This window comes from Struthio camelus, chromosome Z (assembly GCF_040807025.1).
Source record: "Struthio camelus isolate bStrCam1 chromosome Z, bStrCam1.hap1, whole genome shotgun sequence".
In the NCBI taxonomy this organism is placed as follows: domain Eukaryota; kingdom Metazoa; phylum Chordata; class Aves; order Struthioniformes; family Struthionidae; genus Struthio; species Struthio camelus.
Window position 1 is genome coordinate 33,401,676 of NC_090982.1, and position 13,180 is coordinate 33,414,855.

Sequence of the window (13,180 nt, forward strand, 5' to 3'; positions counted from 1 at the left end):
GTTTGGGTTTGAGGTGTTATTTTCACAAGTCAGAGTAGCAGACTGAAGCTTTTGCTGTTTGGCTGTAGTCCAAAAAAATTAAACAGCAAATGTTGCTCACCCAAAACAGTGAACATCTCTCTAGATAGGAGTGATCTTAAAACTAAGACAGTGCAGGCACTTTCAACTGATAGCAGACTATCACAATCCTTGCTTCAGTAACAAGCAATTACTGCTTGTTACTGCAACTACTTTCAAGATGTTGAATAATTTTGATCTAAAGACAGAACCAAACTGCTAAGGAAGCTTTCTCTTTTAGCATGTAGTTGCTCCTGCTAAAAACATCTCTTGTTTTATCAAGAAGTTTGTGTAACATTGAGGATGGAATAGAATGGTCCTTTTCTTGCAGCTTTAACATGATTTCCTACCTTGAGCCAGATACCCTAACTCTATCCCTGTCAAAAGGAATATTCAGAGTTGCTCTCAGGGACCTGAGAGAAACAAGCAAATTGTACCAGAAATTATAAGGGAAAGAAATGAGAGGAGGACTACGCCAGGCGTACTGGAAATGGCCATCGGCCACAAAGGAGTCTTCAAATTCCTGCTCAGCTTGGACTCTGTCAGTTTATTCATCCTGCTTTTCCAATATAGACTTTTCTCTGTTCCTGTTCTTTGCCTCACTTTGTTTTATACCATTTCTAAGCAATCTCCTTTGAGAGGAAATGGCAGATGACACTTGGGGCAGGGGAAAGCCTGTTGCTTTGCTTTGAAGTAAGTTCTAATAAGGGTATTTAGAAACTTAAAGTAATTCTTATCTCAGTGGTAAAGCTTTATGCGATTATGGTATAATCCCAGCAAAACCACTGTTTTTCTTTTCTCCTTTGCTTTTCTTTCTTTTTTTAATATGCTCCAAACAGTTCTGCAAAGTGGTGGAGCCCAAGGGGCACTTCTCCTGTTGTTAAATTCCACCATACGACAGTTTGCTGTAATACAAGATTTTAAATTGCAAAAGGAGCTCATTCTAATGGTGTAATGATAATCTGATAAACTGTAATAGAAAGAATGTGTGAAAGCAACCAAAGGTACTGGTGTTAGAGGAACCAATGCTGCTGTTTCTTGCATTACTGAACTGGATGATGTAAATGGCTATTTCACCTTGTAGGAGCAAGCTACTAATTGAAAGTATTGCAACTATTGTAACTTAAGATTTATCTGCTGTTGCTCTTTTAAGAAGTATCTGAGTCTTTCTCCCAAAAAGGGCAGTTTTCATGATTATGAAATGTAAGTGATCCTGCTTATGGAGCTCTTAAATTTGTTTTGCTTGTTCTTCCCTGCCATGTCCCTATTTGCCAAGAGAGAAGGAAGAACAAGTCTGACTTTTTTTTTTTCCTCTTCCCTTATGTGTCACTTTTATTTTCCATCAGATTTTCAAGGCATGTGTTTTCTAGTTGTCTCTCTTCTTACTAACTTTTCTTTTTGCTAAGGAAAGTAATGAAGTACTTAAAAGCAAACCCTCCTTTTTCTACTCAGTCTGAAGCCTGCAGCTGATCCAGTTCTGACCCTTCTTTGGGAAGGTGTGAAAGGATCACCTGTATGTTCCAGATTTGTGCCTGCTGCTGCAAAGTTGCTATTTACTGATCTAACTTTGATCAGCTTTTTAAAACAGAATAACAAATAGGTTCTATGGGGACTGCTTTAAAGTGATTGTCAAAGTATATCTGTAAAATAAGCAGTTTGGTCAGCAGATTGTTTAAAAATCCTGCTTAAGGAAAAAAAAAAAGTGGACTGGTTTTAAGACTTTGTTTAACCTGGGAAAATGGGGAAAAAAAATTTGGGGACGAGATTTAGGATAGTTGGTTACCACTTAATAAAGCAAGTGTGTCTTAGAATAGCTAGGTGTGATTTTTTTTTTTTTTTAGACACACTTGAGTATGCCTTGAGAGTTTCCCTGATTAATTTTGTCTAAATATAGAGAAGAAGTTATTAATTGTTAAATGGTAATAGTGCCTAGCCCTGTAAAATAAACACGTTATTAAACCTCAGTGTTCTGTTATATCTGAGATTTAGATACCAAAATAGCTTTATCTGTTCTGCACATGTCTGCTGCTAACAGTGACTCCTGGTTTAACTTTACCTTTGCTCATGTAAACTAAATGGTAGTGTGTGTAAATATATTTGCAAATGCTAGTAAAATATGGCATACATCTTAAAGAATGAATAGCACTGCAGATCTCAGTCATGCTACTCTTTAATGCACTCCTACAAGGTATTCTGCTGTTACAATTACTCTAGTCATCTAGGAAAAACTGCTGCATTTCAGTTTTGTGTTTTAGACTAATATTAGTTACCCTAAGCTTATATAGAAAGGATAGATAGCATACCAACACTCTGAGCTATAAATGGCATTATGTGGTGCAGCTGAAACATATGTGGTGTCATGGCATATGACTTCGCAAGGGTAGATTCCTATGAGACTGCCTTTCAAGGAAAGTAAAGGAGGGCTGTGTTTAATGTATGAAGATAAAAACACTCAATAGTAAATACCCTAGGAGAAAAATATAGTTGATAAGTGGTAATATTAAGCTATCAGAACCACTGAAGCTGCTCGTGGGAGGTGATCTTCCAACTGTTACACTTTTTACATGTGAATACAGTACTAGGGGTTAGGCACGGCATTTCGGCTTAAAATAAAAAATCCACAGCCCTCAAATGCTTATGTCATTAAGATGTAATGCTGAAGCCATTCATACTTTTTTCCCTTTGAATTTTTTTTCCCTTTGAATTTTCACAGGGACAGATGCAAATATAGACACTTTTGTATATACTTATATAAATTTTATATGTGTTGAAAACAATGTAACATTGACTCACTGTTGCTGGACCAACAATTGAGGTTGAAACATGGTTGTCTTCGTAGGAAAAAGTACCTTTCAATCACTGAATAACAAAAATGGAATTAGAAATTAGAGCTCTTTTTTTTTTTTTTTTTTATCTGCCAGTAGTGTGTACTGGGCAAGTTACTGAAAAAGCTAGTGGGAGAAGGTGGTGTGTGTGTGTGTGTAAGTTTCAGTCTCTGGAAGAAGTAACAACTGCTATGCTTAGGCTCTATTATTTAAAACTTAATGTGTTAAATCTTCAGCTGGGGTTTATTTGTCTGCAAGCAAATGCCTTTCTGAAGATGTGGTGCAACAAATATTGCAGACTACTGAAGCCTTCAGAGGAAGGTTAATGCTGCCAGGTGTGTGATGCAGCATGTTTGAGGCCATCTAGCCCTGAATGTTTAACTAATATTTTTGCTCTCCTTGCTTGAGCAGCCAGTGTAAATACCTATCTTTTAATTTTCTTGTCTCTACAATATTTTAGTTTTAGCTATAACAGGAAACAATAGGGTGCTGTCTGCTGTTGGCAGAAGTATTTCCTCTGCTTAGATTTGTACAGCAGTTACTGCTTGAATGAAACATAGTTTTGCATAATGCAGTATAGCCTTGTTGAAAGGATTTAAAAAAAAAAAAAAGATCTGATTTAATGATTTTTCGATGTAATCCAGGAACGCTGTGATTGTTAGTGGGAGCGATTTAATTTTTATTTTTTAATATTTATGGATAGAATGCTGTTTTCAGAAGTGTTGGTATTTCAGAGTAATATAGTGTTATTGCCAGGACCTTGGGTTTTTCTTGGCTGTGGGCTCTGGGACATGGAAGCCGCAGCTATGGGAGGAAAGGTAAAACCTAGTAGCCTTATCACTGAAGCTTTCCCTCAAGTGAAAGAAGAGCCTAGGATGGAAAATACCTTGTATCAGTGGGGAAAGGAATTCCTCAAATAAGAAAAGAAAAAAACATTAAACACTGGTTTCCTTTTAAAAAAAAAAAAAAGTAGTGTGAAAGTGGAAGGGATGGGTAAAAAACATGCCTTTGAAGAAGAAGTGACTACTGGTTTCCATTCCTATCTCAGTCACCCTTTCTTCACCTGCAGCAAATGGATGCTGATGAAGAACTGTTACTAGTAACTGGTGTTATTGGAGTGGGGTATGTGAAAGGTGTATTCTGGTACTGGGCATGTTTCCAGCCATACAAGGCTGGGAAACTTTTATTTTCCCCTTAGTCTGGGGCACAGAAATGGGGCCTGTCTGTTGCTCCTTTGGTGTTACTTGCTGGAGCAATTGTATCTGACAGAGTAGGGGTGGATACAATTATGTGTGGACTGTGTATTTCCAAAAGTAAATAAATAAAGTGTGGGTGGGTGGGGAGCATGGCTCTTGGCCAGTGGCTGATATAGAGTCTTAATGAAATGTGAACTATCCACCATGGTGGGATTTCAGGCTTTCCTCAGGTGTGTAAGGTGCAGCCCTGCCAGAAGCAGTGCTGGCTGCAGGTGCCTCTTAGGAAGGAAGTGGCCAGCACTGCCTTGCTGGTTGGTGCCTCTGTCCTGGCGGTGCTGTGCCCCTTCCTGGAGTTTCTCCTCTGGAACAGGCCTGCATGCAGGCAGCAGCGTGTGGGGAAAGCTGCTGTGTGGGGACACCAGAGGTCTTGGGGTTTTCCCACAGAGGGCACAGAACAGGAGATACTCCAGAAGGTTCTGGACCTGCCAAGATAAAAGGATAAAGTCCTCCTGCCTATGGTGGGTACTGAGTAGATGTTCAGCTGTAGAAGCATGAAAGTCTGGGAAGAATATTGAGAGATGGTCCTGGTTATGGCAGAACCTGAACTTGGGCAGAAACTCAGGTGGGACAGGGTTAATGAGGAAGCTGAACTCTGCTATGGTGACAGAAACAAGGGGATGCCCAGCCTCCTCTGAGAGGGTGGCCTCAAAGCACTGACATGATAAGCCTACTGTGGTAAGAATAGGTCTGCTTCAGCTTCTACCTAGTGGTTATCTTCCTGCCATTGGCAACACTCACTTTTAATAGCCTACTTTGTGGGTTTTTTTTTTTTTTCCCCCACATTAATAATAGCTACTGCCAAGGATAGGTTTCCAACTGTGGGACCAGCTTCCTCTGTCCATCCAGAGCACCAGGAGTCGGGGGCTGACCACAGGGCCTGAGGTAAGGGAAGAGCTGGAATGCAGAGGTGTTAACAACACTGCTTTGCATGTGTGTGCATGCATGTGCACACACACACACACACACACACACAGAGGGATGCAGTTGGGGGGGAGGGCCTGTGCCCATCCACCTAAATGACAAATAGCTGAGGCTGTGTGGGTAGCATGGTTTTTGTTGCAGGTTTTAGGTGGCCTTGGGGGCCAGGAAGACCTTGGTTCTGCACAGATAATCTGGGCAGAGGGTTGAGGGAAGTATGCTAACCAGGCCACAAATCGTGTTTAAGGACACAATTTCCTGGTTCTCCCCTTGCAAAAGCTGGAGAAAAAAAAGAAAAAAAAAAAACTTCTCCATTATCAAACTCCTAGTCACTTAGGCTTAAATAATGCAGTTTCTGTTTTAAGCTCCAGCTTAAATGTTTCTAAAGGCATCACAACATTTTCATTACAGTATTCTTTCTCTGCTCCTACATGGTCTATGTAGAAATTATAATACTAAGGTAGCTAAATAAAACCAAATCAAAGTTAAATCAATTCTGGAAATGATAGCACTACAAGAATAATCTGTAACAGTGACCAGTGGACCAAGTCACAACCATTGACAAGTGTCTTCCTCACTAGTGGTTTTTAGGTTGTAGGTTTGTTTTGTATTGTTTTCCCCCACCTTGCCAGTACTGCTGAAATCTCTAATCACAGCTTAACTGTGTTTTGCTCGAGATGATAAGGTGTGTGCACTGATGTTTTCCCAGACCAAGTCTATCACTCACTCTTCAGCAGGCAACTAGTTTGTCAGGAAAAGGCAGTTTAAGCATTTGTGCAAGTCTGAAAAAGGTTACCTCACACCAGGTGAAAGCATAAATTTTTCAAGCATAAATGAAGATCTCATTTCTTGGAGCAAGTGCAGAGAAAGTTTCTGTATTTATGAAACAGGCTCTGCTCTGCTCAAGATGCATATTCTGCCTCTTTCCTTTTTCAATGTGCAGAAGGTAAGGGTGACTATAAATGGTCAATATATTTTTTCTTAATATTTTTTTAACAGTTAATGGATTAAAACAGACCACCATTTTTTAATGCAAAAAGTTTTCCTAAAAGTAAAATTTCACTTCTGATAATTTTTCACTTTCATTTTAATATCACAGTATATCATATTTTTCATATCAGAGTATGTAGCATTTAATAAAACACTTTCCAAAAGCAAGTACTACACAATTGCAGAGGAAGAAGGCATAAGAAGTCTGTTGTTCTAGCTGGCCCCATGGTGTTTGTTTGTTTTCCCCCCTTGGTTTGTTTTTTTTTTTCTTTTTTTTACTGGTCAATAGTATCCCCACACTTCAAATACAATTACCACTTTTGGCATCACACTTCAGGGGAAGTTTTTCCCCTGAAAAGTTCCCCCAAGGGAAAGTTTCCCCCTTGGAAAAAGTTACTTAATTCTGAAAGTAGAAAAGGTGCATCTGTTACGGATTTGTGCTTTAAATAAAGGTTCTCACGCAGTTAAGATTACGTTTTTAAGAGCACACATGTTATGAGTTAAAGTGTCATAGATGTTACCTATAAAAACATTATGTTTTCTGTTCTGAGTTTTTAGAATGCTGGAAATAAATAAAGTAAGAAAATGAACTTCTGATTATTATCTTTAATTTTACACAATTCATGTTTACAATTCTCACTATTTAATATTTTGTATAAAACCAGATACAATATGCAGTATTTTCAAATGAGACACAAATGCATATTGAACTACTAAATATTACAAGATAATACGAAGCTTTTTCTTAAAAATACTTTCAGCAAAATAAACTCCCACTCTGTCACTCAGTCCAAGTTAAAAAATATGATTAGAAATATACAATTTAAAAATAATCAGGATGAACAGTACTGATTAGTCAAATTTTAGAACTTGATAGTCTGTACATGAGTCTACACAAGACAAACAGTCTGCAAACCGTTAATATAAAAAATGCAGTGCAACAAACTGGTGAACATCACTTAATTTTTTCCATTTAATGCATGAGTCTAGAAATTTTAACTTTTGTTTTAAAAACAGCAGTGCTTCCTGTTTTATCTAACTGAGGCAAAAGGACAAAGTCTGTGGTTAACTTCTGTGCAAGTTATTGATGCTGTAGATGGAAGCCAGCAATTTGACCCAAAATACTACAGTATTTGAATATGTTGTGTCTTTTGAGTAGGAGATCAAGGGTGAATCTGTCTCTCCTATGAATTTAAAGGGGGGAGGAGGAGGAATTAAAAGTTTAATCAAAACTATTAACTGATGACAGCAGAAATAACTAACTTCCTTCAGCACTCCATCCTATACCTCCAAAGCAGCTGCTGCACACACATTCCCTTTGGCACATAGTTTTTCACAACTCAAGAAAGACCTAGCAGACAAGGACTTCCTCACCCATGCCCACTCTTTATAATTGTACTTAAGATGGCTTTGGTGCAGTGTAATAAAAATGCAAGGCAAAGTATTAAAACTCAAAAGTGCAAATTAAGCAATACAATTAGGTGGGACACAAGGAGGTAATGGATTAGTTTTCCCTATAAGGCTGTCTGGAGAATTCAAATGCAAAATGCCAGTTGACATTCATGTGTTTGAATATGATACAGTGGTGGAAACGGTAGCCTGAAAAACATTCATGCTAAACATGCAGTTTTGGTTTAGCTAGAGTTGCCAGCATAGTGTTTCTTGTGCATTTTTTAATGCAAATTTATTCCTGATGTTCTGATAAACCTGAAAGTGCTGATGGCTCTGCTGGCTACATAAAACATGTTGTTGTTGTTGTTGTTTTTCTCCTAATGTTCATTTTTTGGGATAGATATGTGGAAGAGGTGTGGAATAACCTGATTATTTTCAGGTAAAAACACAGATAACTCAGACTTAGTTTCAGAACAAGAGAAGTACACTTATGGGAGATACTATTTTTAACTCATTTGATCCAAATATGATATTTGTTACTTCTGTATCCAATATTTGCAAATACTACAGTTATAAATCTCTTGCTCTCAGTTAGCAGAAGCTCTATGTATCAAAGCAGCAACAGAGGAAGGACAAGCCAAAGTCTATAAATCTTACTACGTCTTTCTTGTTTTGACTCTCATCCTCCCACCTTACTGGTTTTATCCTCTCCTTCTGCTTGTTAAGGCTTGTCACAGTAGGTTCACTGACAATTTCTAACATAAAAATTTTCTTAAACATACACATAGATTTACTTTTACTAAAAATACCTACTATTGCAGTCACCTCTAGATCTGCTTTTGGGGCAAATGGCTCATTAAAAAAAAAAAAAAAAAAGCCAAAAAGCTTTAATCAAATAGCAGGCTGAATTCCGTCCCTTTCTTTTAGGTGCTTCTTCTGAAGATTAGGAGGAAAACAAGAATTATTTTGGTTTCAAGTCTCACCTGCTCTTTGTTTTTCACTCCATACAAGCCTTTTTTGTCTTCTTTGTATTCATACTTGCAAAGCTGAACAGTGTCCAAATTCAAAGATCCTACCTGTAACCTGTATTCCACACCCTGTCCACCTTCCAACTCATGATGTTCTGCCTTACCAAAGAGATGCATTCAAGCCAGTTTGCATTTCTCATATGAGCATTCAAAACCACCAACCTGCTAACAGGAATCTTAATTTCTAGGAATTTCTTTCCTAGAACTAGCCGCTGAACTTGCCCACTTACATTCACAGAAAGAAAATCCCCCCTTTGCAGAAGTCATTTGTATCTATAGCTGTCTTTAAAAACTTAGGATAGTAGTCCATTGCTAAAACGTTTCAGATCTCTCCATTTCTACTCACTCCTCTCTAATACAACTGTTACCTAATCAATAGATAAGTAGAATACACTTAAGGCTATGTGGTAACAGATCTAGTCTGAGGGATATACGGGTACAAACTTCAAGTTGGCAGCCAAGGATTCATCATGGAGGAGTAAGCCTGCAGCTTTCACAAGGTGAAAAAGGACAGGGCAAAAAAATGCTGCTGGTGTTTGAAGGCAGGCTTGCAGTGGGAGAAAATTTAAATCTCAACAGATTCCTCTACATACTACACTGCTTTTTAACAGAGGTAAGCTGTACTTTTTGAAGTGTTAACCAGATGTTAAACACTTATTTTGAAATAGCTTGTTTTAACAGGATGGACTATACCTGCTCCTGAGTTCCAGTGCCAATTTCAGTGGTTCTGCAATCTTATTTGCCATTTTTTGTGCGTTGTGCTCATTAGTGTCTCGAAAGCTAACAGTGACATCCAGTGTTATCACATGTACCAATAAAACCTGGGAAAAATTATTAACTTTTAGATACGGTAAAGAGTTTCAGCTAAAACACTTGTAAATAAGAAAAGAAATAGTAATGACATTTCAATATGATAGCACTGCTTTAAATGGTAAAGTGTTTTTCTTCCCCCTTACATCATACCAGCTTGAAAGCAATTTCAATGAGTTAAAAGAGCTATTGGTTGTGAATAACTGAAAACCTGTTAGTATTAAAACCAAGTTAATTGCATTAGTTAGGTTTAAAAAAGAAAACACATAACCCTTGAAAATAAAGCACTCTTTGGTGAATGATAATTACTTTGTATACTCAACATGACAGCTTCATAAAAAAACTTCATACAAAATAAGAAAGGACAACCAATTAACATAGGAGAGTGCCCACACTATAGGAATGAAGCCTTTGCAATTGAGTTTCACTCTCTGTTGGAGACTTGAACTCAAGCCCAATCTGAATGGACAAGACAGATTGAAATATTTTAAAAGCTCCCACCTTCTTTTCACTTCTGGTGGTCAGCAACTAAGTGATTGCCATCACAATTTATACACATGCATCATACATACTAGCAAGCCCTCTTTATAATAGAGAGCTTAGGTATTTACACCTGAGCCTAAATTTACACAGTTAAATTTTGTTGGTTTTGTTTGAGGAAGTGTTTAGCGCATTAGGAAGCTGTCTATTAAGCATGTTGACAGTTCATTTTATTCTACAAATACAGACAGATTTTCTGTTGAATCTTTGCTGAAAAATGGAGGCAAAGTATCTTCTTTTTTGAATTGCATTAAGTCCTTTCTAGTGATATCCCTTTCATTCCTGAATAATCTCTTCAACACTGGTTGCTTATTTGAAATTTAACGCAATACCATTCTAGTCCTTGGGATGGATTGGCTGCTGAAATGATAAAACATATATTTGAGGAAAACAGTTAAATATATTCTCAAAAGCCAGTATTTCAAGCAAACATTTCTGGCAATGTAAAATAAGCCAACAATACTTCAAAGAAAGAAACAGAAAACAAACTTCACTGCATTTAAGAACAAAGCAGTATCAGTTGTAAAAAAAGCACAGACTGGTCTGATTACAGACAATATGAGAAAAGGTTCAGTTTCATACAGAAAAGCAACAGAGGAATCAAAGTACCATAATTTCATTAAGCGCATTTGCTGTAAAGCATTCCTTTTCCTTCTCTCCCTCTGAGGTATCAGACTGTAGGAAAAGTAGAAAGAACAGTAAAGAAATATTAATTTTTTTAAAGCTGGATTTAGATTACACATAGACAAAGCTCTGAAATGCTACAAGCAATTTTCAGTTAAACAAGGGAGCAGAAGGCTGCTTTACAATTCCCAGCAATGCAAAAGCATATTAGATTATCAAGGCATATTCCTCCTCATTAGCTTTTGTGATATACCTCTCTGGTTAAAAGAAGTAAAGGAATCTACAAAATACATTTTTCATACATTTTTCCTCTTTCTCCCAGAGTAACAACAGTTGTTACTGATTGCTCTTTTTTGTAAAAAACTATTCTCCATTCCACTGAGTACTGCTACCTACTAAAATCCCATCAATTACTTGTTAGAGACAGATCCTAATTCTGTAGTGTGTGATAACAAAGGAAAGACTGTTTCATTTGTGTTGTAATGTGATTCAGCTGGTTTGGAGATTTATTGGGTATCTATGCAAAAGGGGACCCTCTGTTGTCCAGGACACACAGGTTTTGTTTCCTGGCACAGATGTGAGTTTGCTATGTATCTCTACTCATCTAGCTGTAAAATGAGGATGCTATACCAATCTTCCAAGTGTTTTGGGACTAAACCAGGCAATGCTTGTTTATGCTAAAGGTTAAGATTTGGGGATTCTACTTCTACCCTATTCACTTTCCAGCTGAGATAGCACATTATTCCATCTACTACAAGTGATTAAATAGCAAGAACACAAGGAGAAAACAAGGAGAGGAAAATAACACATTTATCCTTAGAGTGATTTGATACATGTATATTATTAAATCACAGTAATAAGTATACTACTTATTACTACTTAGTAAGTAATACTATACTACTATACTTAGTAAGTAGTATATTTACAAGACACACATCTTAACTGGAAAACAAGGCTTAGATCAAGGGCATCCACAGAAAAAGATCGCAGAGAGAATGCTCTAGTAATGTGACTTTCTGCAGTTCATTGATTGTGCTGTTTCAGTCACAAGATATTATGTATCACATCCACCAGTACTATCCTCCTTAGATGGCAGCTGACATCTAGATATGTTCTGTAAAGGAAATGCAGTGAACATTATGAATGGGATTGAAACTCTCCAAGATCCCTTTGCAAAACCAGAAGCGAGTAATTTAGCTGTAAATGGCTCTTTTGGCTGAACATAAGAAGGATTCTGGATATGATCTGTCTGAGGATGAAACGGCAAATGTAACTCTGGATTATATTGCACTAGGAAGGATACAAACATGATTCAGCTGTGTTAAGAAGTGACTAAAATGGGCTATAGCTCATTACATCGCATGAGATTAATGTAAAAAATACTTAAAGATGTTTCCACTGAGGTTAAAAAAATAAAAGAATGAGGATAGATGGTAATGTCAGAAGTCTGGAGAAGTAATAGGGTCCTGGAGAGAGAGAGATGCTGGGTTAGGGCAAGATGTCAAATCTCCAACAATATATATAGGTATTCTCTTCCATCCTGCGCTACAGGTGAAGGGGAATAAATCAGTTTGACCACTATAAGATTACACAAACTGAATACACTTCAGGAAAGTCAAAAATATTTCAGATAAAAAGAGAAAAGGCTAAGCTTAAAAAATGAGGTGAGGTTTTGTCAAATGCTATAGGGAAGCACACCAATAGGATAATAGGAAGGCACTGCATTATTAAGTCAATGAAACTGTAAAATCATACTCAAATACTCTTCAGAGGGACCTACAACCAGTTAGCCCTCTCAGATGAAAACATGCTAAGTACTTCAGAACCGTGACATAGCTATTTAAGGCAACCTTGATGACAGGATCCAAGCATAACCTGACTGAAATTGTTTTATCTCAAAAGTTGGAAAAAAGAAACAGTACATGGAATGAAATATTTGGGGTAGAAGTTTTAGAAAATACATCAAAATATCACATACTTTATGAAGCTTGAGATATTTAAAACCTGATCCCTGTCCTCAGTCATACATGTGGTAATACACATGAACGATTTCTTTTACAGTTTCTGAAATCTTCCAAGAAATTAATTATAGGGAAGTTGTTCCTCCTCAGAATAGGTATTCTCATCTCTCACAACACAAACAAGTACTCCGAAGTGTATTTTCCAGGAACTGACCATGTCTGTTCAATTACACATATGCATATATACAGCTACCAAGAGTTGTAAGGAGCTTAAAACTGGGAGAGGCATAAAAGAAAAGCAGCCAGAATCACAGCAGTCAGTCTGGACCAAAACTGACATGGGAAAAACAACGTAAAAAGGAGGGGGGGGGAAAAAAAAAATCAGGAAAAAGTTTTTTTTTGTTTTGTTACAAATTGCTATATGAATCAAAAGGTAATTTATATAGCTGCTGTAGAAAATTCTTTGACTAGCATATCCCTACAGATTGCTATTAAATATACTGTTTCCCTTGCCCCATAGAGAGGATTTTTAGTAACTTCTGTTATCTATAAAAGAGGACGAGACAGGGGAAAGAAAAGCTCTGTGGGAAAAAACTTGCTTAAGGACTTGGGATCTTTGGTAATATTTATCAGTCATTTTTACGTTATTTGCCACCTTTTAGTCTTCTCAGCAAAAAGAAGTTTCTCTTTAGCACCTGACAGATCTGTTTGAAAGTTTTTCACCACAAGTACAAGACAAATTGTTGTCCTTGTAACCCCTGGAAACTGCTTGAAACTGT

At 37.3% G+C, this 13,180-nt stretch overlaps 1 protein-coding gene across 11 annotated transcripts in view; it reads right to left on the reverse strand.

Moving 5' to 3' along the window:
- Positions 1 to 6,632: 6,632 nt before the first annotated feature.
- The window catches only part of CDC14B (cell division cycle 14B), a 45,375-nt gene continuing 38,827 nt past the window's right edge, over positions 6,633 to 13,180 (reverse strand). For 4 of the 11 annotated variants that reach the window (XR_011137878.1, XR_011137876.1, XM_068928160.1 and 1 more), the window contains 2 exons: positions 10,426 to 10,491; positions 6,633 to 10,176 (listed from right to left, as the gene is read on the reverse strand). Coding sequence is in view for 6 of the 11 variants with exons in the window: in XM_068928160.1 (XP_068784261.1) it covers positions 10,137 to 10,176; positions 10,426 to 10,491 (106 nt within the window). In the remaining 5 variants the exon portion in view is untranslated. The other 7 variants (XR_011137877.1, XM_068928167.1, XM_068928157.1 and 4 more) reach the window with 3 other exon arrangements.